This window comes from Mesoplodon mirus, assembly GCF_964341445.2.
Source record: "Mesoplodon mirus genome assembly, chromosome: 7".
Lineage (NCBI taxonomy): Eukaryota > Metazoa > Chordata > Mammalia > Artiodactyla > Ziphiidae > Mesoplodon > Mesoplodon mirus.
This window is the reverse complement of record NC_138983.1, coordinates 11,536,043-11,560,738: the sequence shown is the minus strand read 5'-3', so window position 1 is coordinate 11,560,738 and position 24,696 is coordinate 11,536,043. Positions and strand designations below refer to the sequence as shown.

The following is a 24,696-nucleotide window of genomic DNA, read 5'->3' as shown; positions in this document are numbered from 1 at the left end:
ACCTTACCTCTTTGGAGGAGTTCCTCAGAGCTATCTGAGAAACTGTTTCCCAGGCTAGTCCTCAGTAAGCCCCCAGTAAATCTGAAATTCCCAGCTCTCACCTTGTGCAATTTCAGAGGACAGAAACAATGTTAGTATCTCTTTCCTGGAGTAGGAGTTGCAAAAGAAGATATTAATGCCAGTCAGTCTTTTTGTTTTAATTATCTCTGCTGCATTACACACATACACACACACACACACACACACACATACCATCTATATCTATAGATATAAAAATGTATGGTGTGTGTGTATAGTATATTTCATGTGATTATAATACAAGGCTTAAGAAGTGACCTGGGAAAGGAGGATATTCAAAGAGCTACTCAGAAGACATGTGACTCTCCAGTCAATTAAAAACAAAACATAGAAAGCCAGAGGGAAAAAGTCCTAGAACCCACAAATTATTACAATCCTTCTGGCAAATTGGAAAGGGTCAATGAGTTAGTAGTTCCAGGAAGAACAATGTAGAAAAGCATGCACCTAAGTATAAAGCATGACTAGGATGCTGTAAGTGTGGGAGCTGTACCAGCCAGACAGCTGGGGTGCCTGGCCTATTTCCTACTGAGGAAACTAAGGTAATCCTGGGAGGTATTTGAGCACAGAGACTGAGGCTATCCTGTTCACTACCCATCACTGCTTCCTCAGAGCTCAGGACCCTTCATTACTACTGATTATAGTTTATTCCCTCTCTCCTCTCTCCATCACCCATCAGCTCCTCCAGCCACATGCCCTGTTCATTCCACACTGTCTTGTGTTCAGGGCTGCTTCACAGAGGCACAAAGTTCCACTGGTTCCAGTCAGAGTCCACAGAGATAGTCTTCAGTTTAAAGTTCAGTTTTTGCATGATGTGATTGGCTCTATCTACATGGGAATACATGGGGAAGCCAAGTTTGTCTAGAGCCTGAACCTGGACATAGATGAGGTAGGTGATGAGGCCCTGGGCCCGGTACTCAGGTATGGTGCCTGCCATCCGCATCTCTCCTGTCTGGTCCATCAGGGCCCAGGATACAGGGGTCCCCTCAGGCCCCAGCAGGCAGAAGGTGGGGAAGGCCCGGATACAGCGCTCGATGAATCGCTGGCTCCTCTCATTGCCACCAAAATGCCAGAATTTATTCACCAAGGCAGCGTGGGTAGGATCCAGGGATGAGAGTTTCAACACCTTTTGATGGCTAGTGGGAACAAGGGGAAAGAATAGCCCATAATATTGAAACTGTATACAAACCTGTTTATCCCTGTCCTTTGAAATAAAAACCTTTTGCTTTAGTCTCCCAGGCCTCCCTTGAGTGTCAAAAGGCTAACTTCAGAGTTAATGATTAGAAAATGTGATGATCTAGAAACAGAAGAGCTGTTGGGCTGAGAAACTGGTAACAATTTAGACTATAAATCTGCCACATGGCAGAATCACTGAACTCACAATTCCCTGCAAGATGTTGATAAGGACCTGACACACATTTCTAAGTTGTTTTTACAAGAAGCAGATCCCCATCAGATGAAAACTGCTGACCTCAAGAACATAGACACTAGACTGGTTGAAACCAGAAGGTTGATGATGCTTGAGACTTCACCTTGATGCCAACCAATCCAAGAATTATGCACAAGCTGACCACAACCCTGCAGCACCCTCCCTCACACTGACTTTAAAACCCCTTCCCTGAAAGCCATTGGGGAGTTTGAGTCTTTTGAGCATGAGCTGCCCATTCTCCCTGCTTGGCGCCCTGCAATAAATGCTGTACTTTCCTTCACCATAGCCCGGTGTCAGATTGGCTTTACTGAAGTTGGACCCAAGTTTGGCTCGGTAACAATATCACATGTACTGTGGAGTATTTTATTTGTCCCCTACCCCAATTGTTCTGAGAGGGGAATAGGAGCATATTTAAGCATAAGTGCTCTGGAGCCAGGCTGTCTGGATTCATAATCTGACTCTTTGGGTGATTTGGGGCTGATTACTTCATTTCCCACTTCCTCTATTTCTTCATCTAATAAATAAGGATGATAATCACACCTCTTTTATAGAATCATTGTGAGGCTTAAATGAGTCAATGGATGTAGGGGCTTAGAACAAGCACCTGGCAGATAATAAATCCTCTACAGAAATTAGCTACAATTGTTTCATTTGGCCTCTCCTGCAACCTTCCAACCTAGATAGGGCAGGTGTTCTTATCCTTATTTTACACAGAAGGAAAAAGTTGCAGAGATATAAACAAGTGCCCCAAAGCACATGCTAGCAAGCAGTGAAGCCAGAGCTTAAAATGTCAATGTCCGAAGGTCCTTGGCTACCATGTTGAGCAAGTGGGGAGGCTGAAGTCCAGAAAGGGGCAGTGACATGAAGTGCAGGCAGCCCTCAAGGCACAGAACACTGAATCTGATGTCATCTGCAGGCTGTAAAGGGGCTTTGGGAGGTGTCCTGGAAAGAGCCCACAAGGTGGAACTAGGAGATCTAGACTCAAGCCCACTATGCCCTTAACCATCCATGTGACCTGAACAAGCTATTTCTCATCTAAGTCTGTTTTCTGTCAGGAAAATGGGGATAACATCTCCCATCCTGTCTATGCTACAGTGCAGACAAGGGGATTCAGAGAGATTCTTTGATACAAAGTGAATAAAACTCTCCCAGGAGTACAAACGGAAGGCCATGGGATTGGGCATCTTCAGCTCAAATCTCCACCGTCAGTGTTCATTTCTATTCAGTGTTAGACTGGACATCAATGGGGGAAAATATATTATTTGTTAAAATTCTCTTTATTGGAAAAATTTGTCAAGTGAATTTACTGAACACATTTATTAAATACCTCCTATATACCAGGCATTGTTTTAGCTGTGGAAGATCTATCAGTGAACAAGACAGGGAAGGTACCTGCTCTCTCTCGTGGGGTTTGCAACGTTGTTGGGGAGAGTTCAAACATCCAGTAAGTAAGACCGTTAACTAAATTAGCTAATTTCAAATAATCATAAGTGCTACAAAGAAAATAAAAGTGGGTCATGTGTGGAAAATAACTGGGAAGTGATTTTAGGTGGAGTGGTCTGGCCTGGCTTCTCTGGAAGGTGACATTTGAGCAGTTCTGAACAGCAAAAGAAGTCATGTGTGTCAGGATTGGGTGGGGTGGGGGCAGAGGGAAAAGCTGACTCAAAAGGCCTGAGCTTACAAACAACCCAATCCAAAAAAATGGGCAGAAGACCTAAATAGACGTTTCTCCACAGAAGACATACAGATGGCCAAGAAGCACATGAAAAGATGCGCAACATCACTAATTATTAGAGAAATGCAAATCAAACCTACAATGAGGTATCACCTCATACCAGTTAGAATGGGCATCATCAGAAAATCTACAAACAACAAATGCTGGAGAGGGTGTGGAGAAAAGGGAACCCTTCTGCACTGTTGGTGGGAATGTAAATTGATATAGCCACTATGGAGAACAGTATGGAGATTCCTTAAAAAACTAAAAATAAAATTACCATATGACCCAGCAATCCCACTACTGGACATATACACAGAGAAAACCATACTTCAAAAAGACACATGCAGGCTTCCCTGGTGGCGCAGTGGTTAAGAATCCACCTGCCGATGCAGGGGACATGGGTTCATGCCCTGGTCTGGGAGGATCCCACATGCCGTGGAGCGGCTGGGCCCGTGAGCCATGGTCGCTGAGCCTGCGCGTCCGGAGCCTGTGCTCTGCAATGGGAGAGGCCACAGTAGTGAGAGGCCCGCGTACCGCAAAAAAAAAAAAAAAAAAAAAGTAGATGGGTGTTGGCTCTTATAGGGTCATGTTGGAGTTCCAAATTATTTCCAAGTGAGATGGGAAGTACTCGAGTCTTTTAAGCAGAGGAAGAACATGGTCTAATGTGCATTTAAAAAAAAAAAAGATTACTCTGGCTGCTTGGCAGAAAATGGATGGTTAGGAGACTAAAGCAAAAGCTGGAAGAGAAGGTAAGAGGCATAGTGGGTTGAATGGTGTGTCCACTCAAAAGGTGTGCCCACCTGGAACCTGAAAATGTGACCTTATTTAGAAAAAGCATCCTTGCAGGTGTAAGTACATGAAGCATCCCAACATGAAATCATCCTGGATTATCCAGTGGGCCTTTAATCCAATAAAAGCTGTCCTTATAATAGACAGAAGAAAAGACACAAACACACACAGAGAAGCCCATGTGAAGGCAAATTCAGAAATGAGAGTGATGAAGCTGAGACAGGCTGGGACCTGGGACCCTTTGCTGCGGTGCTGCAATGCTTGCCCCTGGACAAACTTCTCCTCGGGCAACAAAATACAAAGAAACTATAAGAAACTAAACATAACTGTGTGCATGTGCAGTTGGGGCAAATTATGGACAAAGGGACAAAAAGACCAAAAACGCCCAGTTCCCACTTCTGAAGAGCCAGGAGCAAAAAAACAGGGTGTCAGGAGCAAAAGCTGGGTGCTGCACATGCCCCCTGCACACACCACCACCACCAAAGGGGTGGGCAAAACACCTAAGCCACCCCTCCGGCCCGACCCCTGGACACACCCCTACCTTCACCCCATAGAAGGAGCCAGCTCGACCCCCTGCCTCAGCAAGCAAGCAAGGGAACCTGTTGTTTGTTCTCTCTCCCCGCTGCTGCAGCAGGCTCCCAATAAAGCCTTACCTGAACTTCTTGTCTGGCCTCTAATCAATTTCTATTGATCGGGGAAGGCCAAGAACCCTGGTTGGTATCAAAGCCACAAGCCAAGGAATGCCTAGAACCACCAGAATCTGGAAGAGGCAAGGAAGGATTCCCTCCTAGAGGCTTTGAAGGGAACAGAGACTCGCCAACCCATGGACTTGGGACTTCTGGCCTCCAGAGCTGTGAGAATAAATTTCTGCTGTTTTAAGCCACCCCAGTTTGTTGTGCTTTTTTGCGACTGTCCTAGAATGTGCTGGCTAATTCAGTAGTGACAGATATGAGGCTTCTTTTTTTTTTTGGCGGTACGCAGGCCTCTCACTGTTGTGGCCTCTCCCGTTGCGGAGCGCAGGCTCAGCGGCCATGGCTCACGGACACAGCTGCTCTGCGGCATGTGGGATCTTCCCGGACCGGGGCACGAACCCGTGTCCCCTGCATTGGCAGGCGGACTCTCAACCACTGCGCCACCAGGGAAGCCCAGAGCCTTTTTTGTTTTTTGCCGCACTGCGCAGCCTGTGGGCAGGATCTTAATTAGTTCCCAGACCAGAGGGATTGAACCCGTGCCCTCAGCAGGCAGTGAAAACGCAGAGTCCTAACCACTGGACCACCAGGGAATTCCCCAGAGCAACTTCTTTCAGACTTACATGGACTTGTATTTATCACCATTGGGTGATACGTTTTTTGCATCCAGGAAGGAAGTCGCCAATTTCTTTGCTGTCTCAGAGACCATATAGAGAAAGCACTGTGTTCGCTTCACCTTGCCCAATTTAATAGCCGCAAGATTTTTTATCACATCATCCAGGCTGGACTGTGAACCTAGATGGAGGAAACGAATTATATGAGATATCATTGTTCCTTTAAGTGTCAGGAAAAAGCTGTCCAACGGCTGCAAAGTTTGCAGGTTTCGAATTATTAAAACTTGTGTTCCATCATGAAAAGACTTCTATGGGATAACGGCAAATCACTCTCATATTTAAAAATAATTCAAAATTGGGATAATACTACAATTCCTGAATACATCACAGTACAGTTATGACCATCAAAAGAGATGAGGTATAAAGATAATAACCAAAATTGATTGAAAAATTCTATGCACTCACTGCAGTAGATTGCTGCTACAGTGGTCTGAGTTTGTTCCTCTTCACCATCTTCATTTTTTTCTCCTTAACTGACTATGGGATTGACCATGAAACTTGCTTTGGCCAATAGAAAAATAACAAACATGAATCAGTAAAAAGCTTGAAAAGGGACTATGCATGGAGGTTTGCCTTTTCTCTCTGCTCTTGAGAACCTGTGACTTCTGTACATCACCCAAGCCACTTCATCAGCACAGTGAGTAGCCAGCACAGACAAAGCCAGCCTTAACAGCCAAACTTGAGATTATGGCTAACTTAGTCCTACCAGCTCATTGAAAACCCCCAGCTGACTACAGCTACATGGGTGAATCTAGGAGAGACCAGCAGAAGAATCACCCAGCTGTGTCTAGTCCAAATTGCTGACCCACAAAATCGTGAGCTAATAAATGATTGTGGTTTGCAGTCATTATTTGGGGATGGTTTGAAAACCTAGCTGATAAAATCAGGCATAGTGCTAAGCACTTCTCATTCAAGATCTTATTCAATCTTTAAATGGCTTATGTTTGGGGTACTATTCTAATCCTCATTTTTATACATAAGGAAACTGATCCAAGAGAGGTTGTTCCTTGCCTTAGGTCACATAACTACTAACAGGCCCAACAAGGTCACAATTTTAGGTAGTCTGACTCCAGAGAATACTTTTTTTTCCCCCCTCTGGCCGCACAATAGCTTGGGAGATCTTTGTTGCGGAATCTTAGTTCCCCGACCAGGGATCGAACCTGGGCTGGGCCTCTGGCAGTGAGAGCACAGAGACCACCAGGGAATTCCCAAATACATTCTTAACTACTAAATTCCTCCTTCGTAAATAAGACAATGATAAAACGGAGCTGAGACAGAAGGAGAGCTGTGCTCCCATATTCAAGCTCTCTAATAGATCCTGGAATAAACCACGAATCCTTAGCTAGTAAGAAATTATGTTATTCATGATTTCCTATGTAAACCCCATGTACTGCAGTCTTCAAGTTCTAATTCACTATCGTTGGAGGAGATCATCAAGAAGACGTATTACCTGTTGACTCATGAGCTGGACCCAGGCAACTGGAGGTTCCCCACTCCCTCCCCTCCTTGGAATGTGCTTCCCACTTGCCTTCCCAGCTCCCAGAAGCTGCTCCAAGGACACAGCCTTGAGATTGAAATGTGGTGTTGAGATATCTGGATTGGGTACATGACTGAACCCAGTTAAGGCCACTATATAAATGTTTAAGATTTTGGCAAGTGGGTGAGGTGATATACTTATCCTGCAGTCTCCTGCAGGAGACAAGCCTGGAAGTTCTCCTGCTTATTAAACTTGCCACCTACCAATCGGTAGTGGTCTGCCCCTTTCTTAGGTCTCTCCTTGCCATACATGTATATGGGGGCTGGTTTCAGATTTCACCTGGGAGGCTCCCAAATACGTTTGTGAACTAACAACTATGGAGGTAGTGGTGGCAGCTGAGAGAAAGAAGGGACAGCAGGCTGAGTGTCTAGGACTTGGAGTAAAGATATAGAGGATGTAGGGCTGTAGTTCAAAATGAAAAGTGACAATACAGATACAGACATGGGAGATCTCAGTAGCCAGCACACATCCCAGTTCCCTTACTTTGAATCTGCAAATGTTGCTTCCAGTTGATGACTTCTGGCAAACCAAGGAATTCCTGACATTTCTTAGGGTCCTTGGAGTAGACTTGGTAAGTATTGGTGTAGTGATCCAGGTCATCTGTCATCTCCTGTTTGGGTTGGGAAAAGTAGAATCAACCAAAATGCTTGTATTTAGTGATTGCCATATTCGTTTTCAGGGTTCCATTATCTTATGATACTTTTAAATACTAAAATATTAGCTTTTTCATTGTATTGATTTTATTAAAGGATTATTTACATTATGAGATCAAGTCAAGGACTCCCTGATTCAATTAACAATGAAAAATGTCCTGAACAAAACTACTCCTAACTCAGTTATTGCTTTAAATTTTCAAACCAAGCAAAAATGATCCATTTAAAATTATTTTTCTATCCCTCCATAAAACTCATTAAGAAGCTTGAAAATTGACTGAGCACTGAGGCTTGCTGTCTCTTTCTGCTCTTGGAACAGTTTTTTCGATGTTTCACTAACTTTCACGAACAGACAAAAACTGAGGAAGTTCATCACCAAAAGACCTGCCTTACAAGAAACACTGAAAGGGGAACAGTTCTCAGAGCTTTCTGAGATGCTCTTCCCAGGTTATAATCCTCAAATTTGTCTCGAATAAAATGTTCTGATTCCTTCTTAAAAAAAAAGAGAAATGCTAAAAGGAGGTCTTCACGCTGAAAGGAAAGGATGCTAATTAGTAACATAAAAACATATGAAAATATACAGCATACTGGTAAAAGTAAGCATATAGTCAGATTCAGAATATTCTCATATAGTAATGTTATGGTTTTTAGCCACTTAACCCTAGTATAAAGATTAAAGGACAAAATATTAAAATATCTATAGCTACAATAATTTGTTAATGGATATCCAATATAAAAAATATATAAATATTGACATTAAAAAAACATAAAATGGAGGGAGCAAAAGGATAGAGTTTTTGTATGCAATCAAAGTTAAATTGTTATCAGAGTAAAATAGACTGTTATATTTGTAATATATTTTACATAAGCCTCATGGTATCACAAAGCAAAAACCTACAGTAGATTTACAAAAGATAAGAGAAAAGAATCAAAGTTTACCACCACAGAAAATCATCAGTTCACAAAGGAAGGTTGCAAGAGGAACAAGAGGACTACAAAACAGCAGAAAACAATAGGATGGCATTAATAAGTTCTTACCTCTCAATAAGTACTCTAAGTGTAAATGGATTCAATTCTCAAATCAAAATATATAGTGTAGCTAGATGGATTAAAAAAAAAAAGATCAATTCTGTGTTGCCTACGAGACTTTAAGCTTTAAGGAAACACATAGGCTCAAAGTGAAGGGTTGAAAATGGCATACCATACAAATGGAAACCAAAAGAGAGCAGGGATAGCTATATTTGTATCAGACAATATAGACTTTAAGCCAAGAATGATAACAAGAGAAAAGAGAAGGCTATTACAGAACTTTGATGAAAGAAATTGAAGAAGACATAAACAAATGGAAAGATATACCTTTGGATTTATGGTTAATGAATTGCTTAAGGTTTCATGGATTGAAAGAATTAATTTTGTTAAAATAATCATATTACCCAAAGCCATCTGTAGATTCAATGCAACCTCTATTAAAATTCCCATAGCATTTTCACAGAAATAGAAAAAAAAATCCTAAAACTTATATGGAACCACAAAAGATTGACTAGACAAAGCAATCCTGAGAAATAAGAACAAATCTGGAGGCGTCATACTTTCTGATTTCAAACTATACTACAAAGCTGTAGAAATCAAAACAGTAAGGTATTGGCATGAAAATAGACACATAGACAAATGGAATGGAATTGAGAGCCCAGAAATAAGCTCTCGCATATATGATCAACTAATATTTGACAAGGGAGCCAAGAACACTCAGTCAGGAAAGAATATCTCTTTAATAAATGGTATTGGGAAAGCTTAATAAGCATGTGCAGAAGAACGAATCTTACACCACTCAAAAAATTAACTCAAAATGGACTGAAGCCTTAAACATAAGTACTGAAACTGTAAAAACCTAGAAGAAAATATAGAGATAAAGCTCCTTGACATTGGTCTTGGCAATGATGTTTTGGATATGACACCAAAAGCACAAGTAAAGAAGGCAAAAAATCAACAATTGGGACTACGTCAAACTAAAAAGCTTCTCACAGCAAAAGAAAAAATCAACAAAATGAAGAGGCACCTATCAAATGGGAGAAAATACTTTCAAATCACATATCAGATAAGGGGCTAGTACCCAAAACATATTTTAAAAACTCATACAATATAATATAAAAAACCCCAAACAATCCCATTAAAAATGGGCAGAGGAATTGAGGGCCTCCCTGGTGGCGCAGTGGTTGAGAGTCCGCCTGCCGATGCAGGGGATACGGGTTCGTGCCCCGGTCTGGGAGGATCCCATATACCGCGGAGCGGCTGGGCCCGTGAGCCATGGCCGCTGGGCCTGCGCATCCGGAGCCTGTGCTCCGCAACGGGAGAGGCCACAACAGTGAGAGGCCCGCATACCGCAAAAAAAAAAAAAAAAAAAGGGCAGAGGAATTGACATACAAATGGCCAACAGATACATGAAAAAGTGCTTTACATCACTAATTATCAGGTAAATGCAAATCAAGACCACATACATACCAGAATGGTTATCATCAAAAGGACAAGAGATAACAAGTACTGGGGAAACTCTGGAGAAAAGGGAGCCCTGTGCACTGTTGGTGGGAATCTAAATTGGTGTAGCCACTATGTAAACTGTATGGAGGTTCCTCCAAAAATTAAAAATAGAACTGTCATATGAATCAGGAATCCCATTCTGGGTATGTAGCCAAAGCAAATGAAAACAGGATCTCAAAGAGATACCTGCACTCCATGTTCATTGCAACATTATTCACAAGAGCCAAAATATGGAAACAAAAAATGAATGGATAGGGCTTCTCTGGTGGCGCAGTGGTTGAGAGTCTGCCTGCTGATGCAGGGGACACAGGTTTGTGCCCCGGTCTGGGAGGATCCCACATGCCGTGGAGCGGCTGGGCCCGTGAGCCATGGCTGCTGAGCCTGCGCGTCTGGAGCCTGTGCTCCGCAACGGGAGAGGCCGCAACAGTGAGAGGCCCGTGTACCGCAAAAAAAAAAAAAAAAAAGAATGGATAAAGAAAATGTGGCATATCTTTACAATGGAATTTCAGTCAGCCACAAGAAAGAAGTAAATCCTGCCATTTGTGACAACATGGATAGACCTTGTAGGCATTATGCTAAGTGAAATAAGTCAGACAGAGGAAGACAAATACTGTATGATCTTTTTTATGTGTGGAATCTTAAAAAGCTGAATCATAGAAACAGAGAGTTGGATGGTGGGTACTAGAGGCTGGGGAGGCCTAGGTGGGGGAAATGTGGAGATATCAAAAGGTACAAACTTCCAGTTTGTACCAGATAAATAAATTTATTGTACCAGATAAATAAATTCTGAGGATCTAATATACAGTATGGGGATTATAGTTAACAAGGCTGTATTATATACAGTTGACCCTTGAACAATGCAGGGGTTATGGACCCCAACTCTCCATGCAATTGAAAATCCGCCTATAGCTTTACAGTCAGCCCTTGTATCTGCTGTTCTGCATCCACAGATTCAACCATCCTCAGATGGTGTCGTACTGTAGCATATAATTATTGAAAAAAATCCACATATAAGTGAACTTGTGAGTTCAAACTCATGTTGTTCAAGGGTCAGCTGTACTTGAAAGTCTCTAAGAAAGTAGATCTTGAATGTTTTCACCAAAAAAAAGAAATGGTAATTACGTGACCTGATGGAATGTTAGCTAAAGCTATGGTGGGAATCATTTAATGATATATGTGTATCAAATCTACACATTGTACATTTTATACTTACAAAATCTTATATGTCAATAATCGCTCATAAAGGTGGACAAATCTTATTTTTAAGACTGTATTTTTGAAAGTAGCTCAGGTTTCTACCAATAATTAAAAGTCTTCATTTTCAGATTATTTAATTTGGTTATTTTGAATAATATTTCTTACCAATTTCACTTCTATATAAGTTCTATAAAATACACTTACAATTGACTGATTCACTTTGTTATAAAGCAGAAACTAATAAAAAAATAAAAATAAAAATAAAAAAAAAATAAAAAATTAAAAAAAAATACACTTACATTAAAATTTTAGATTTTTACTTGATATTTTAAAATATCATTATATGTTTTATTTTTGAAATGTCTTAACTATTCAATTTCACTAATTAAAAAATTATCATACAATATGTAAACAACAATTCCAACTATGTCATTTGCTCCTCAGTTTTCCTTAGTTCACTCTGTTATTTCAGACCTTATGCCTTGCAACTACTATTTTCTCTGCTTTGAGGGCAGTCCTTCCCTGCCACCATGTGAAAAATCTTATTTGCCTTCAACATCCAGTTTTGGTAAAATTTCTACTAAGAAGCATTTCTGATCCTCCCCCTACAACTTCTACCACATATAGCCTTTTTCCTGCCCTGTTTTTTTTGCTTTATTGATGACAGTAGGTTATAACACCCTGCAGCATCTCAATGGGAAGACAGTATCACAATGAGAAGTTTTGAGTTAGCATGAATGAGTTGGTGTGGTTTCAAAATTGGTGTTTCTAAAAGGTAGGAAATATTTTTTTCCCCTTAGGTTAAGGGTTTAAAATGGGTTTCATTTATTACAATGCAGAAATCTAGCCTGGGAAATGCTCCTTTGATACTTTTAACAAACGTGATCATCTACATAATCCTACATTACCACAACCTCCCACTGGTTGCCTCTATTCCCACAAACTGAGTGCAAGAAATGACAAAGTGTGTTTGGTCTTAAGCAGCAGCAGGATGCTATCTGTGTTTTGATCCTTCCTGTTTCACACGATGCTGTAATTTATCTGTGGATTTATCTATAATTTCCTCCAGGCTGTGGGCTTTTTGAGGACAAGGACTTGTTAACCAACACCTTGATTCATTTCTATAATCCCAGGGTCTACCACATTGCCAGGTGCATGGTAAGCACATAGCAAATATGAACATACATGCATACTGATTCCACATCTGGCACCTTACCTGCTCCTGAGGGCGGATAACCACTGTATTAAAATCAGGCCACTTGTCCACCAGGGCCTTTAGCTTGAAAGTGTTTCCCTGGTTCATATGGTAGACGGTCCCATAAACCTGCAGTATCCCAAGAAAGTGAGAATGTCAGCTTATTAGGAAGAGATGGCAAAGTGCCTTGTTTGATCAGGACAAGGTTTATTTCTATGAAATAATGAAATTTTTTGATTGGAAGGCACCTAATGAGAATTTCTGCAGACTGTTTTTTAGGTTCTAATTTTTGCCCCAATAAATATATCTTTTAAAAATATTCATATAGAAAATATTCAGACCAATGAAACTTATGAATAAAAATTATGAACTCTCCCATTGTAGAATTTAATAAAATCTTTAATAAATTTCCTTCTATTCATGTACACATACAACAAACTTCACAAAAAATGAAAAATACCAGATACACTCCACTCCAGGTGTTTCCAACTTTTCAGTGTAAACAATGACCCTTCAAAGAATATCTTTTTGCAGAAATCTTTGCATATGTACCTGATATTTGCTTAGGGAAGGTTTTTAGAAGGGAGATTGCTGGGCCTAAAGTTATCTATATGTTTAAGGCTTTTTAACATATATTTTTAAATTATCCTCTGGTAAAGGTAAATATTTCCTACCAATAAGTGGAGGCTATAGTAATTAAAGGTCAGGGACAATTGTCTCTTTGGTCCTTTTATAGTAAATAAAAATAAAGCCAGATAGTCTACCCATAGAAGAATGCTTACCTTTCTCTTCCCCAGAGTAAAAGGATGGTTTACAAATAGTTAAGATATAGGAAGGTGAATAGATTCAACTCACCCCAAATTATGCCAGGTCTTTCAAAGTATTAGCGTCACATAAGATGCATCCACAATTCACCCCACTGTAAATTTATGGTCTGATCTGTAATAACAGTGGCTAATATTTGCATAACTTCTCTGTGTGCAAGGCACAGTTCCACCTGTTCAACATAAAGTCTTCTCATCCTGACAATAACCCCAAGAGGTTAGAGCTCTCATTACTCCCTTCTTTTTTTTTGGCTGTGCGGCTTGTGGGATCTTAGTTCCCCCACCAGGGATCGAACCCAGGCCCTGGGCAGTGAAAGCGCCAAGTCCTAACCATGGGTCACCAGGGAAGTCCCTCATTACTCCCTTTGTGTATGAGAAAACTAAAGCATGTAAAAGTTAAGTGATGTAGTTTCAACATACAGCTTGACGGTGGAAGAGACAGGCACAGACCCAGGCAGGCTGGATGCTGAGTCTGCCCTTTTAGCCACAGAACCAACGCGATGTCACTGTCATCCACCTAACTCCCATGGTAGGATTAGGGTGCATGTTCTTGACAAAACTAATAATAGAAATTGAAATATATAACTTTATCGACCAATGTCCAAGGCGTTATGCCCAGTGGATGAGCATAATGGTTAGTACTTGGCTTCAAGGGTTAACCTGCCTGGAATAAAACCCTGGCTACTTACTGTGTGAACTTGGTAAAGTGCAGAGACCTAGTGTCTCTGTGCCTGTAGAATACCACAACCAGGGTTTTGACATTGATACGGTCAAGATGTGGAACAGTTTCATCATCACGAGGGTCACTCGTGTTGCTCTTTAGAGTCACACCCATTACCCTCCACTGCTCACCTCCTCCTTCACCTCCAGCAACCATCAATCTCTTCTCCATTTCTATAATTCTGTTATTTCAAGAACTTTATATAAATGGACTCATGTAGCATGTAACCCTTTGGGATTGGCTTTTTTTTTCACTCAGCATAATTTTCTGGAGCTTCATCCAGATTGTTGCAGGTATCAACAGGTCATTTCTTCTTTGTCATTTAGTAGTATTCCATAGTATGGATGTACCACCGTTCATTTGGCCATTCACCTACAGAAGGACATCTGAGTTGTTTTCAGCTTTTGACTATGATGGATAAGGTTGTTATAGACATTCATGTACATAGTTTTGTGTGAAAATAAACTTGTATTTGTCTGGGGCAAATGCGCAGGATTGTAATTGCTGGTTGTGTGCTGGTTGCAAGATTAGTTAGAAACTTACAAATTGCGTTTCAAGAGTGGCTGTATGTCTCACATTCCCACCAGCAATACATGAGAGATCCAGTTTCTCCTCATTCTTAACAGCATCTGAAGTGGAGGGCCTATTTTGCTCAAAGCATGCAGGTAGGCTCAGGTGAGTTGAAATTGGGTAAATGGATTATATTTCTGGCCTCAGCAGTAACCAGTTGGGCAAGTTATTTAAGTTTCCTTGGTCAGATGCATCATCTACAACATAGGGAGAAGAGGGATACCCTCCTCATATGGGAGTTTTGAAGTTTATATGAGTTCACAGATAAAGCCCAGTGGCTGGGATGAGGTAAGGGCTATAAGTGCTTTCTATTTCCACTAATGAACTGCGCTGGCGTTGTTTTGACCTTGAGGTCCCCATTGGTGCTGGTGCTGGGCAGTGGTTGCATGTGACTTAAGCTTCTGTCTTTAGGTGTAAAAGGAGCTTTTAAAAAGCAGTTTAGACACTTCCCTGGTGGTCCAGTGGTTAGGACTCCACGCTTTCACTGCCGAGGGCTTGGGTTCAATCCTGGATCGGGGAACTAAGCTTCCACAAGATGCATGGCCAAAAAATAAAAAATGAAAGAAAAGCATTTTACTCGTTTCATCAATCCTCTGAATGTTAAAAATGAGAATATAAATAAAATATGCATAAATCCAGCCACTTTGTAACAAATATTGCTGCAATAAAATAATGAATAGTATATAATTATTTCTAGGTCTCCTCCATGGATAGAGCACAATCTTATGGATTTCAAAGAAATAGGAGTTGACCTATTAAATGTTCCAAGAAGGTACATGGTGGTTAACCTTGCCTTAGGCACAAATGTTTAAAAATTAGTACGTACTTAGATCAACCTTTTAAAGAGAAATCAAGGAAATGTTTTTGAGTCTGCAGAGAGCGGTTTTTTTGCCACTTAAAAGTATCAGGCAAGTCATATTACTGAGACCTGTTTCCTCTTCTGGGACATGAGTATAATAGACCTCCCTTGCCAAGAGGTGGTGTGAACTATGTGAGATGCAGCATGAGTGAGTTCCTGCCACAGAATGGGTGCTCAGTAAAAGCTCATTCTCTTTCTCACCGCTATTACAAGAAGACGCAACCATTTGGTTCCCTAAGAATGTCCCATGCTCACCTTTAAGGACTCAGGGAGGCTCTTCCTTAAGTATTTTTCTAGCATCTGCAGCATCTGTGGACCCTGTAAGTGGAGCATCTTGGCAGGTACCTTAGCCTAGAGAGAAGACCAAGAAACAGCCAGGAATGAGAAGATACTGAACCAATAGGAATAGATTGGCACACATTTACCTGAACCTTAGAAGATAACAGGTGAGATAAATTTGCCTAGAAAACTGCTTTGGGAGAGGGGGAGAAAGTATAGTCACCATAGATTTCTAGCCTTACTATGAAGGACAGGGGTTTAGAAGGGCATCATAAAAGTCCTGAAGGGGCCACCTCATAGAAGACACAAAGAAACAAGAGCCGAAGATTCTATCCTAATACCTATGTCCAAGCCCATCTTCAGTGCCTTTTATTGGTGTCACTGTCACTGAAGTCCTCACCAACTCCAAGGAAGGATGAGATGGGCAGAAAGCACAGGGTTCTCTTTCTGATCATTTTCGCTTCACCTTCTTATACTACCCTGAATTTCAGTCATTAAGGACACATATATTTTAACAAACATATTCTGTTTTTAAATTGAAGTATAGTTGATTTACAATGTTGTGTTAATTTCTGCTGTACAGCAAAGTGATTCGGTTATATATATATACATTTAAAAAAATATTCTTTTCCATTGTGGTTTATCATAGGATATTGAATATAGTTCCCTGTGCTACACAGTAGGACCTTACTGTTTATCCATCCTATATATAATAGTTTACATCTGCTACCTCCCACTCCATCCCTCCCCTTGCCCCGTCCCCCCTTGGCAACCACAAGTCTGTTCTCTATGTCTGTGAATCTGTTTCTGTTTCATAAATAGGTTCATTTGTGTCATATTCTAGACACAGTCATATTCTAGATTCCACATAGAAGTGATATCATATGGTATTTGTCTTTCTCTTTCTGACTTACTTCACTTAGTATGATAATCTCTATTTGCACCTATGTTGCTGCGAATGGCATTATTTCATTCTTTTTTATGGCTGAGTAGTATTCCATTGTACATATGTACCACATCTGCTTTATCCATTCATCTGTCAATGGATATTTAGGTTGTTTCCCTGTCTTGGCTATTGTGAATAGTGCTGCTATGAACATAAGGGTGCCTGTATCTTTTTGAATTAGAGTTTTCTCTGGATATATGCCCAGGAGTGGGATTGTTGGATCATATGGTAATTCTATTTTTAGTTTTCTAAGGAACCTCCATACTGTTTTCCATAGTGGCTGTATCAACTTACATTCCCACCAACAGTGTACAAGGGTTGCCTTTTCTCCACATTCTCTCCAGCATTTGTTATTTGTAAAGTTTTTAATGGTGGCCATTCTGACTGGTGTAAGGTGATACCTCATTGTAGTTTCAATTTGCATTTCTCTAATGATTAGTGCTGCTGAGCATCTTTTCATGTGCCTATTGACCATTTGTATTTCTTCTTTGGAGAATTGTCTATTTAGGTTTTCTGCCCATTTTTCAATTGGGTTTTTTTTTTGGTTGTTGTTGTTATAGAGTTGTATGAGCTGTTTGTATATTTTGGAAATTAAACCCCATTGGTCACACCGAACAAACACATTCTTTAAGTATGCAAGTGCATCTTTCATGATTAAGTTGCTGTCCATGATTATCCCAATGTCACCACTAACAAGCTATGTAATCTTCAAAAAGTTACTTGACTTCCTTGTTCCTTGGTTTCCTCATTAATAAATCCTCTGGAAAGAGATCCTATCTTAGAAAACTGCTGTGAGAATTAAATGAATTAATACATATTAAGTGCATAGAAAAATTTCCAGCATATATTAACTCAAAATGTTATTATTTTTACTATTGTTATTATTAATATTGTCACTGACCGTTAACTACACAGTAATTCAAATCAGTCCATTGGATTTTTTTTCTGTATTGAAGGAATGGGATGTAACTTAAACACAGACCACGATGTGAATGTCTTCAGTTAGAATAGTGCCCTGGGAAAAATCATAGACGTGAGGATTAAATGAAGTAATCCACGCACTGGCACCAAATGAATGAAAAAGTGCATGTAAAACTCTTAGCAGAGTGCCTAGCAGAGAATAATATTAATACGTCATTATTATTATCATTCCCTGAAGGAAGCAGGAAAAATGTAGATTTATGTACTTAGTCCTTTTGTGCTGAGGCACTTTACCTTTCCAGATCACTGTCCAGCATGTTCTTGGCTTTCTTCTTTTTAGGAACACATGCCCTTTGGCATGGTCGGTTAAGATACAGACTTGTAGAGATGGAACCAGTGGTGCTTACTTTCAGTGGGAAAATGCTTATGGTTCCAAAGATCTCATCTACCTTTTGGAACCTGCTGTGTGAACAAATTTGAGATTGCTTGAATGAGTGAATATTCTTGACATTTCCATGTGTGTATCCTGGGAGTGTATCCACACTTCCAGGTGCTCTCCAGTTCTTTGGGGACACCAACAGGCCATTTTGTTCCCTATGTTCACTTATTGGTTTGGGGAGAGGAGAGTCTTTGACAGCATCACTATAGCTGTGGTTATATCTTTTAAAAATACATTTATTGTTGAATGATTTAAATGGGCATAATTAAAAGCATATGTAGGGTACAATTCTATGGGTTTGACACATGTATATGCCTATGAAACCATCACCACCTTTCAGGTATAGAACATTTCCTTCATCCCCTGTGTTTCTGTTTTTTTTTCTTTTTTTTCTTTTTTTTTTTTGCGGTGCGCGGGCCTCTCACTGTTGTGGTCTCTCCCGTTGCGGAGCACAGGCTCCGGATGCACAGGCTCAGCGGCTATGGCCCCCCGGGCCCAGCCGCTCCGCGGCATGTGGGATCTTCCTGGACTGGGGCACGAACCCATGTCCCCTGCATCGGCAGGCGGACTCTCAACCACTGCACCACCAGGGAAGCCCTGCTGTGTTTCTTGATTTCTCTTTGTAGTCAGTTGCTCCCCACTGCTAGCCTACTCAAGAACTGATCAGCTATCACTATGGATTAGTTTGCCTTATATTGAATATGATGTAATCATACTATGTACTTTTCATGTGGTATAATGATGTTAAGATTAAAACAATTTGATTGGGCTTCCCTAGTGGCACAGTGGTTGAGAGTCCACCTGCCGATGCAGGGGACACGGGTTCGTGCCCCGGCCCGGGAAGATCCCACATGCCGCGGAGTGGCTGGGCCCGTGAGCCATGGCAGCTGAGTCTGCACGTCCGGAGCCTGTGCTCCGCAATGGGAGAAGCCACAGCAGTGAGAGGCCTGCGTACAGCAAAAACAAACAAACAAACAAACAAAAAAACCCCAATTTGATCACATAACAGTTGTTTGTTAATTTTTATTTCTGAGTATTATTTCATTGTAGAAATATACCACAATTTATTTATCCATCCATCTGTTGATAGGTGTTTGGGTTGTTTCTTTTCTTTCCTTTTTTTGGATATAATAAGTAGAACTACAATGGATATTCATGTAAAAGCTTTGTAGTGGTTATATGTTTTCACTTATCTTAGGTAAATACCTAGGAGTAGAATAGCTGGATTGAATGGAAGGTATATGTTTAACTATATAAGAAACTGCTAAACAGTTTTTTCTAAGTAGTTGTTTCATTTTACATTCCTACCAGCAAATCATGAGAGTTCCAGTTACTCCACACTTCAACAATGCTTTGGACTGTTGGTCTTTTTTTCTTTTAATTTATTATTATTTTTAAAAAGTTTATTTTATATTGGAATGTATTTGACTTATAGTGTTGTGTTGCTTTCAGGTGTACAGCAAACTGACTCAGTTATACATATACATATATTTATTCTTATTCAGATTCTTTTCCCATATAAATTATTACAGAGTATTGAGTAGAGTTCCCTATGCTATACAGTAGGCCCTTGTTGATTAGCTGTTTTATATGTAGTAGTGTGTATCTGCTAATCCCAAACCTCTAATTTATCCCTCCACCCACACCTTTCCCCTTTGGTAACCATAAATTTGTTTTCTAAGTCTGTGAGTCTGTTTCTGTTTTGTAAATAAGTTCATTTGTATCATTTTCAGACTGCTGGTCTTTTAAATTTTAGCTAAACTATGGATGTGAAGAGTTATCTCATTGTGGTTTTAATTTACCTTTTCATGATGACACGGTACTGGTAATTCATGTTCTTTTTAAGAACTTCTTGATCAGTTTAGAGCAGTGTTCCTTAAATTTAGCACTACTTCTATTTCAGCCCAGACAATTCTTCACTGTGGGAAGCAATTCTGTGTACTGTAGAACATACAGTAATGTCCCTGGCCTCTACCCACTAGCCATCAGTAGTAACACCTCCACTCTCAATTGTGAAAAACAAAAACGTCTCCAGACATTGGCTCCATCTCCTTGAGAGCCTCAGGATAGTGGAAGTCTAACGTTCTGAGAGGCAAATGTGACCTTTTATCCAGAAGCATCTTGTAAGAGGTAAAATGAAGCAGAAGAGGCAAAATGAGCTTGATGCCAAATTTCTGGGGTTGTAACATTGTTATAATACTGCAAATCACATAATGTGAGACTGCTCTACATATAGGCGTGCACACATACACACAGTGGAAATTACCACCACCACCAACAAACATATTGTCCAGTTAATAGGGTAGACTGAAACCTGAAGAGGCTCTAGAACACTGTACAGTCAGGGTGAGCTTTTAGCTTTGGCAAAGGGCAAAGCCCACAGTTCAGACCCAGCCTTTGCCTTATTGGAAATGTTTGCAAAATGTTGAACAATTCAAACAGAGAAAACAAGTTCTAAAGAATAGTTTTATAAAACAACATTAACAAATAGGAACAAACAAGACACAATCTCGATGTCTAGCACTAGGATAAGATTACATAAATTATGATCTCTTAGTATGTTGCAACTCTAGGAACCATTAATATAATAACTATCACACACATACACAGGAGAATACTAAAATAAAAGGAGAAAATAGAACATAAAACAGTACATAATTCCTGATTATAATAGGTAAATCTTTGCTTACACATATTCTATATGCAACATATATGAGAATTTTAAGGATGTAGAAAGATAAATTTAGAAGGCAAAACAAAATATTGAAAGACATTTTATGGGGGCTTCCCTGGTGGCGCAGTGGTTAAGAATCCACCTGCTAATGCAGGGGACATGGGTTCGAGCCCTGGTCCAGTAAGATCCCACATGCCGCGAAGCAACTAAGCCCGTGAGCCACAACTACTGAGCCTGCTCTCTGGAGCCCGCAAGCCACAACTACTGAAGCCTGTGAGCCTAGAGCCCGTGCTCCGCAACAAGAGAAGCCACCGCAATAAGAAGCTCGGGCACTGCAACGGAGAATAGCCCCTGCTGGCCACAGCTAGAGAAAGCCTGCACGCAGCAACGAAGACCCAACAGAGCCAAAAATAAATTAAAAAAAAAAAAAGACATTTTATGGCCATAGCATTATTGATAAAATCTTTTAAATTAACTTTCTTTTTCACATGATTTGAATTAACAGTAAATCTGGCCTGCATTCTAGTCCACATTCCTCTGCATATTTCCTCTTTGACTCTGAACAGACTACTTCACTTTCCTGGTTAACCTTTATCTAAAGAAAAAGCTACCTCCTTTAGAAGCTTTCCTAAAGGACTAAGACGCTGTTTGCTTGGTATCTCAGCACATTAGGTGCTAGATAAATGTTACTTGGATCAGCATCCTTCCTTGCAAATGTTATGACTTCTTCACTCACCCACCAGCTTCCCATATCCCCCCCATATCGTTTATCTGCTTAGAATGAAACCTGGCTTAATCCTTCCAAGAATTTTTTCCACAGTACACCTGCTGTATACAGAGTACCTGCAACGCATTATTTCTCAAATTGAATAGACTCCCTTTTCTTCAACCTAAGCGTCAATAAATAAGCTCGGCCCTTCATTTGGAAACCAACAAGAGCATTTGATTTTTCCCACCTTGTCGTGAGAGGAAAATGAGGAAGCAGGTGTCACAAAGTAGCGATTCTCTCCAGTGAGATGAGCCCTCACCTTGTCTCCACGGAGAAAGGTCCCCAGGAACAAATGAGAAGCAGCAGACTTTTCCAGAATATGAACTTTACCTTTACCCTGGCAAGTACAGCCAGGAACTGCAAAGTGTGTTTTGGTAATTTTTCTACAGAAATAGCTAAACTGAAGCTGTTGAAGTAGACCTTGTCTCTTTAAAAGCAGCGGGGAGAAGCTTCTGTTAGCTGGTGTGGAATCCAGTGGCACCTGGTCCCTCCCTCTGGGTCACATGTTCTGCTGCTTCTGCAAATTTGGGAGTCTGACTGTAACTACGGGTTTGTAGTCTCATCCTACCATTTACCAGCTGTGTGTCTTTGACCAAGTCATCTAATCTCTCTGTGCCTCTGTTTCCTCATCTATAGGTGAGGTAAATAATACTACCTACTCTCACTAGGTTGTGTTTATTTTTTTTCCAATTTTCTTATAAATTTTATTTTGTTATTTATTTATTTACTTTGTTTTTTATTGAAGTATAGTTGATTTACAATGTTGTGTTAGTTTCAGGTGTACAGCGAAGTGAATCAGTTATCATATATATATATACTTATTCTTTTATAGATTCTTTTCCCATATAGGCCATTACAGAGTATTGAGCAGAGTCCCCTGTGCTATACAGCAGGTCCTTATTAGTTATCTATCTTATATAAAGTAGTGTGTGTATGTCAATCCCAATCTCCCAATTTATCCCTCCCTAGGTTTTTGGTTTTTTAAGTTAAATGGGCTAACATTTGTGAAATGCTTAGGTAAGTGCCTGACAAATATAAAATGTATATTAATGTCTCTTAAATGAAACATAGCAAAACAAAATTACCGTCATGTAGGGTAAGCTGCATATGTAAATATCTCTCAAAATATTTAGTGAAATACTTTTTCCCTGTGGTTATGGATCCAGCCCCTTTTGATAGGATCATTCTAATGTGACACAATGAAGAGAAGAATGTCAGAAAGAGATGACATATTGTCCTACTACACCATCCATAACATAGTTATACACAGTGTGAGCTTTTCCTAGAAACTTCCTCACCAAATTCCTCATTTATGTTGACTCAAGGCGGCCGTTCCTAACTAGCTCATTATATATATGTGAAGATGCACAAGTCACAATGTTAGATAAGGTTTTGCCTTAATTTGGGATTCCTGGTATTCAAAGAAAACAAATTCATGTTAAAACATTATCTGTAGTCAGATAGCATACAGAATGTATCTTGCAAATGGACATAGAAGTATGGAGGCAAATTACTTTTACAGTATCAGGGAACTAACTTAGGAAAAGAAACAGTTTTCTGTTGTGAAAGCATAGAAAGCCAGGGAGAATTTTATTTATCTTACACATAGATTGTTCCAGCTTTCCTTTGGTGTTAATCCACTGTGTTTGCAATGGCACAGATTCTTACCAGTCAGCCAAAGAAAACTCAAGACTGTTTCATTATCCTTAACTCTGTGGGCTAAAGAAGGTCAACTAGTTTGATATGACTGCGTAGATTGAAGTGTGTTCTTTATTATGATAGTCATTATGAAGGACAGTGACAGATGACCACTTGGAGCTAGAGGTGTCCCATCAGCTAGCAGGTATAACTCCAGGGGTACTTGACAGTTCCAGACTCTTTGAAAGTTCCCATAGTACACTGGGGGAGTCGGGGAAGAAATACACTGGAATGGTCTTAACTAAGATTCCCACAGTCCTGGCTTAGCAGAGAAGAACCTGATTCCCTCATAAGATAAGAAGCCAGGAGCCTCTCATAAGGTGTGGTTAAATTTATTATTTCTGTAGGTGTTCCATATCTGGGTTATATCATGAAGAACATTTCCTGATTCTCAGGAATATTTGTATGTCTGTCTTTACAGCACAGGAATTTTCTTTTCGTAGTATTGTCCAAAAAGTGTATCATTATTGATAAAATTAATGTAGTACAGTTTAGTACAATCCTCACTTTTTTTATGTCTAAGAAATTTTAACCTTTTATCATTTCATTAGGAATGACTCTAGGTTTCAAATGTCTGAGTGTTTGGGACTTAATTTGTAGTATTACTGCAAAGGAAATACCTCTATCAATATAAAGGGCTAGTCTGACTGAGGGTTGGAGTGATTCAAATGATTAGAATGAATGACAGTATTTTATAATCTTGATCAAGTTTGGTCAATTCTTATCAACAAGACTTTCCAAAAGTATTGTTCCAGGAAACATTCCATGAATGTTTATTCCTAGTATCTTACTAATATTCCTAAAGGCTAGTAGTTGATCAGAGTATCATTTTTTAAAAACATTCTGAAATTATATTTTTATTGGTTTTAACAAGATTTATAACCTACTCAAAAATGCAATAGAGTGGGCACCATAAAACAAATTTAAAAATTTTATTCATTTATTTTTGGCTGCATTGGGTCTTCATTGCTGCGTGTGGGCTTTCTCTGTTTGTGGCGAGCGAGGGCTACTCTTCGTTGCGGTGCACGGGCTTCTCATTGCGGTGGCTTCTCTTGTTGTGGAGCACAGGCTCTAGGTGCGTGGGCTTCAGTAGTTGTGGCACATGGGCTCAGTAGGTGTGGCTTGCAGACTCTAGAGCTCAGGCTCAGTAGTTGTTGTGCACGGGCTTAGTTGCTCTGCGGCATGTGGGAACTTCCCAGACCAGGCCTCAAACCCGTGTACCCTGCATTAGCAGGTGGATTCTTATCCACTATGCCACCAGGGAAGTCCCACAAAACAAATTTGTTTGAAAGCACTAGAACCAGCACATGAATAGTCATGACATTCAGTGGCATGTCCCTTGGTTTTTTTTAAACATAGATTTTATTTATTTATTTATTTTTTGGCTGCCTTGGGTCTCCGTTGCTGCGTGTGGGCTTTCTCTAGTTGCGGCGAGTGGGGGCTACTCTTCCTTGCGGTGCGTGGGCTTCTCATTGCAGTGGCTTCTCTTGTTGTGGAGCACAGGCT

The 24,696-nt window shown here is 40.2% G+C and overlaps 1 protein-coding gene across 1 annotated transcript; it reads right to left on the bottom strand.

Annotated features, from left to right (window-relative positions):
* Positions 1–366: 366 nt before the first annotated feature.
* LOC309807747 (glycine N-acyltransferase-like) lies at positions 367–21,763 on the bottom strand. The gene is made up of 6 exons (XM_082627627.1): positions 21,752–21,763; positions 15,720–15,815; positions 12,512–12,619; positions 7,394–7,520; positions 5,323–5,494; positions 367–1,211 (listed from the first exon to the last, which is right to left on the bottom strand). Exons 2-6 carry the CDS (start codon positions 15,795–15,797, stop codon positions 809–811), a joined length of 888 nt encoding a protein of 295 aa, XP_082483753.1. The 5' UTR covers positions 15,798–15,815; positions 21,752–21,763; the 3' UTR covers positions 367–808.
* Between the last annotated feature and the right edge of the window lie 2,933 nt (positions 21,764–24,696).

Excerpts from the sequence above, each read along its gene's own strand:
- LOC309807747 (XM_082627627.1), bottom strand. The coding sequence starts at position 15,797 with ATGCTCCACTTACAGGGTCCACAGATGCTGCAGATGCTAGAAAAATAC. Across the intron at positions 5,495-7,393 it reads GCAACATTTGCAGATTCAAA|GTTCACAGTCCAGCCTGGAT; the intron begins GTAAGGGAACTG and ends TCCTCCATCTAG. Across the intron at positions 1,212-5,322 it reads GGTGATAAATACAAGTCCAT|CCATCAAAAGGTGTTGAAAC; the intron begins GTAAGTCTGAAA and ends TGTTCCCACTAG.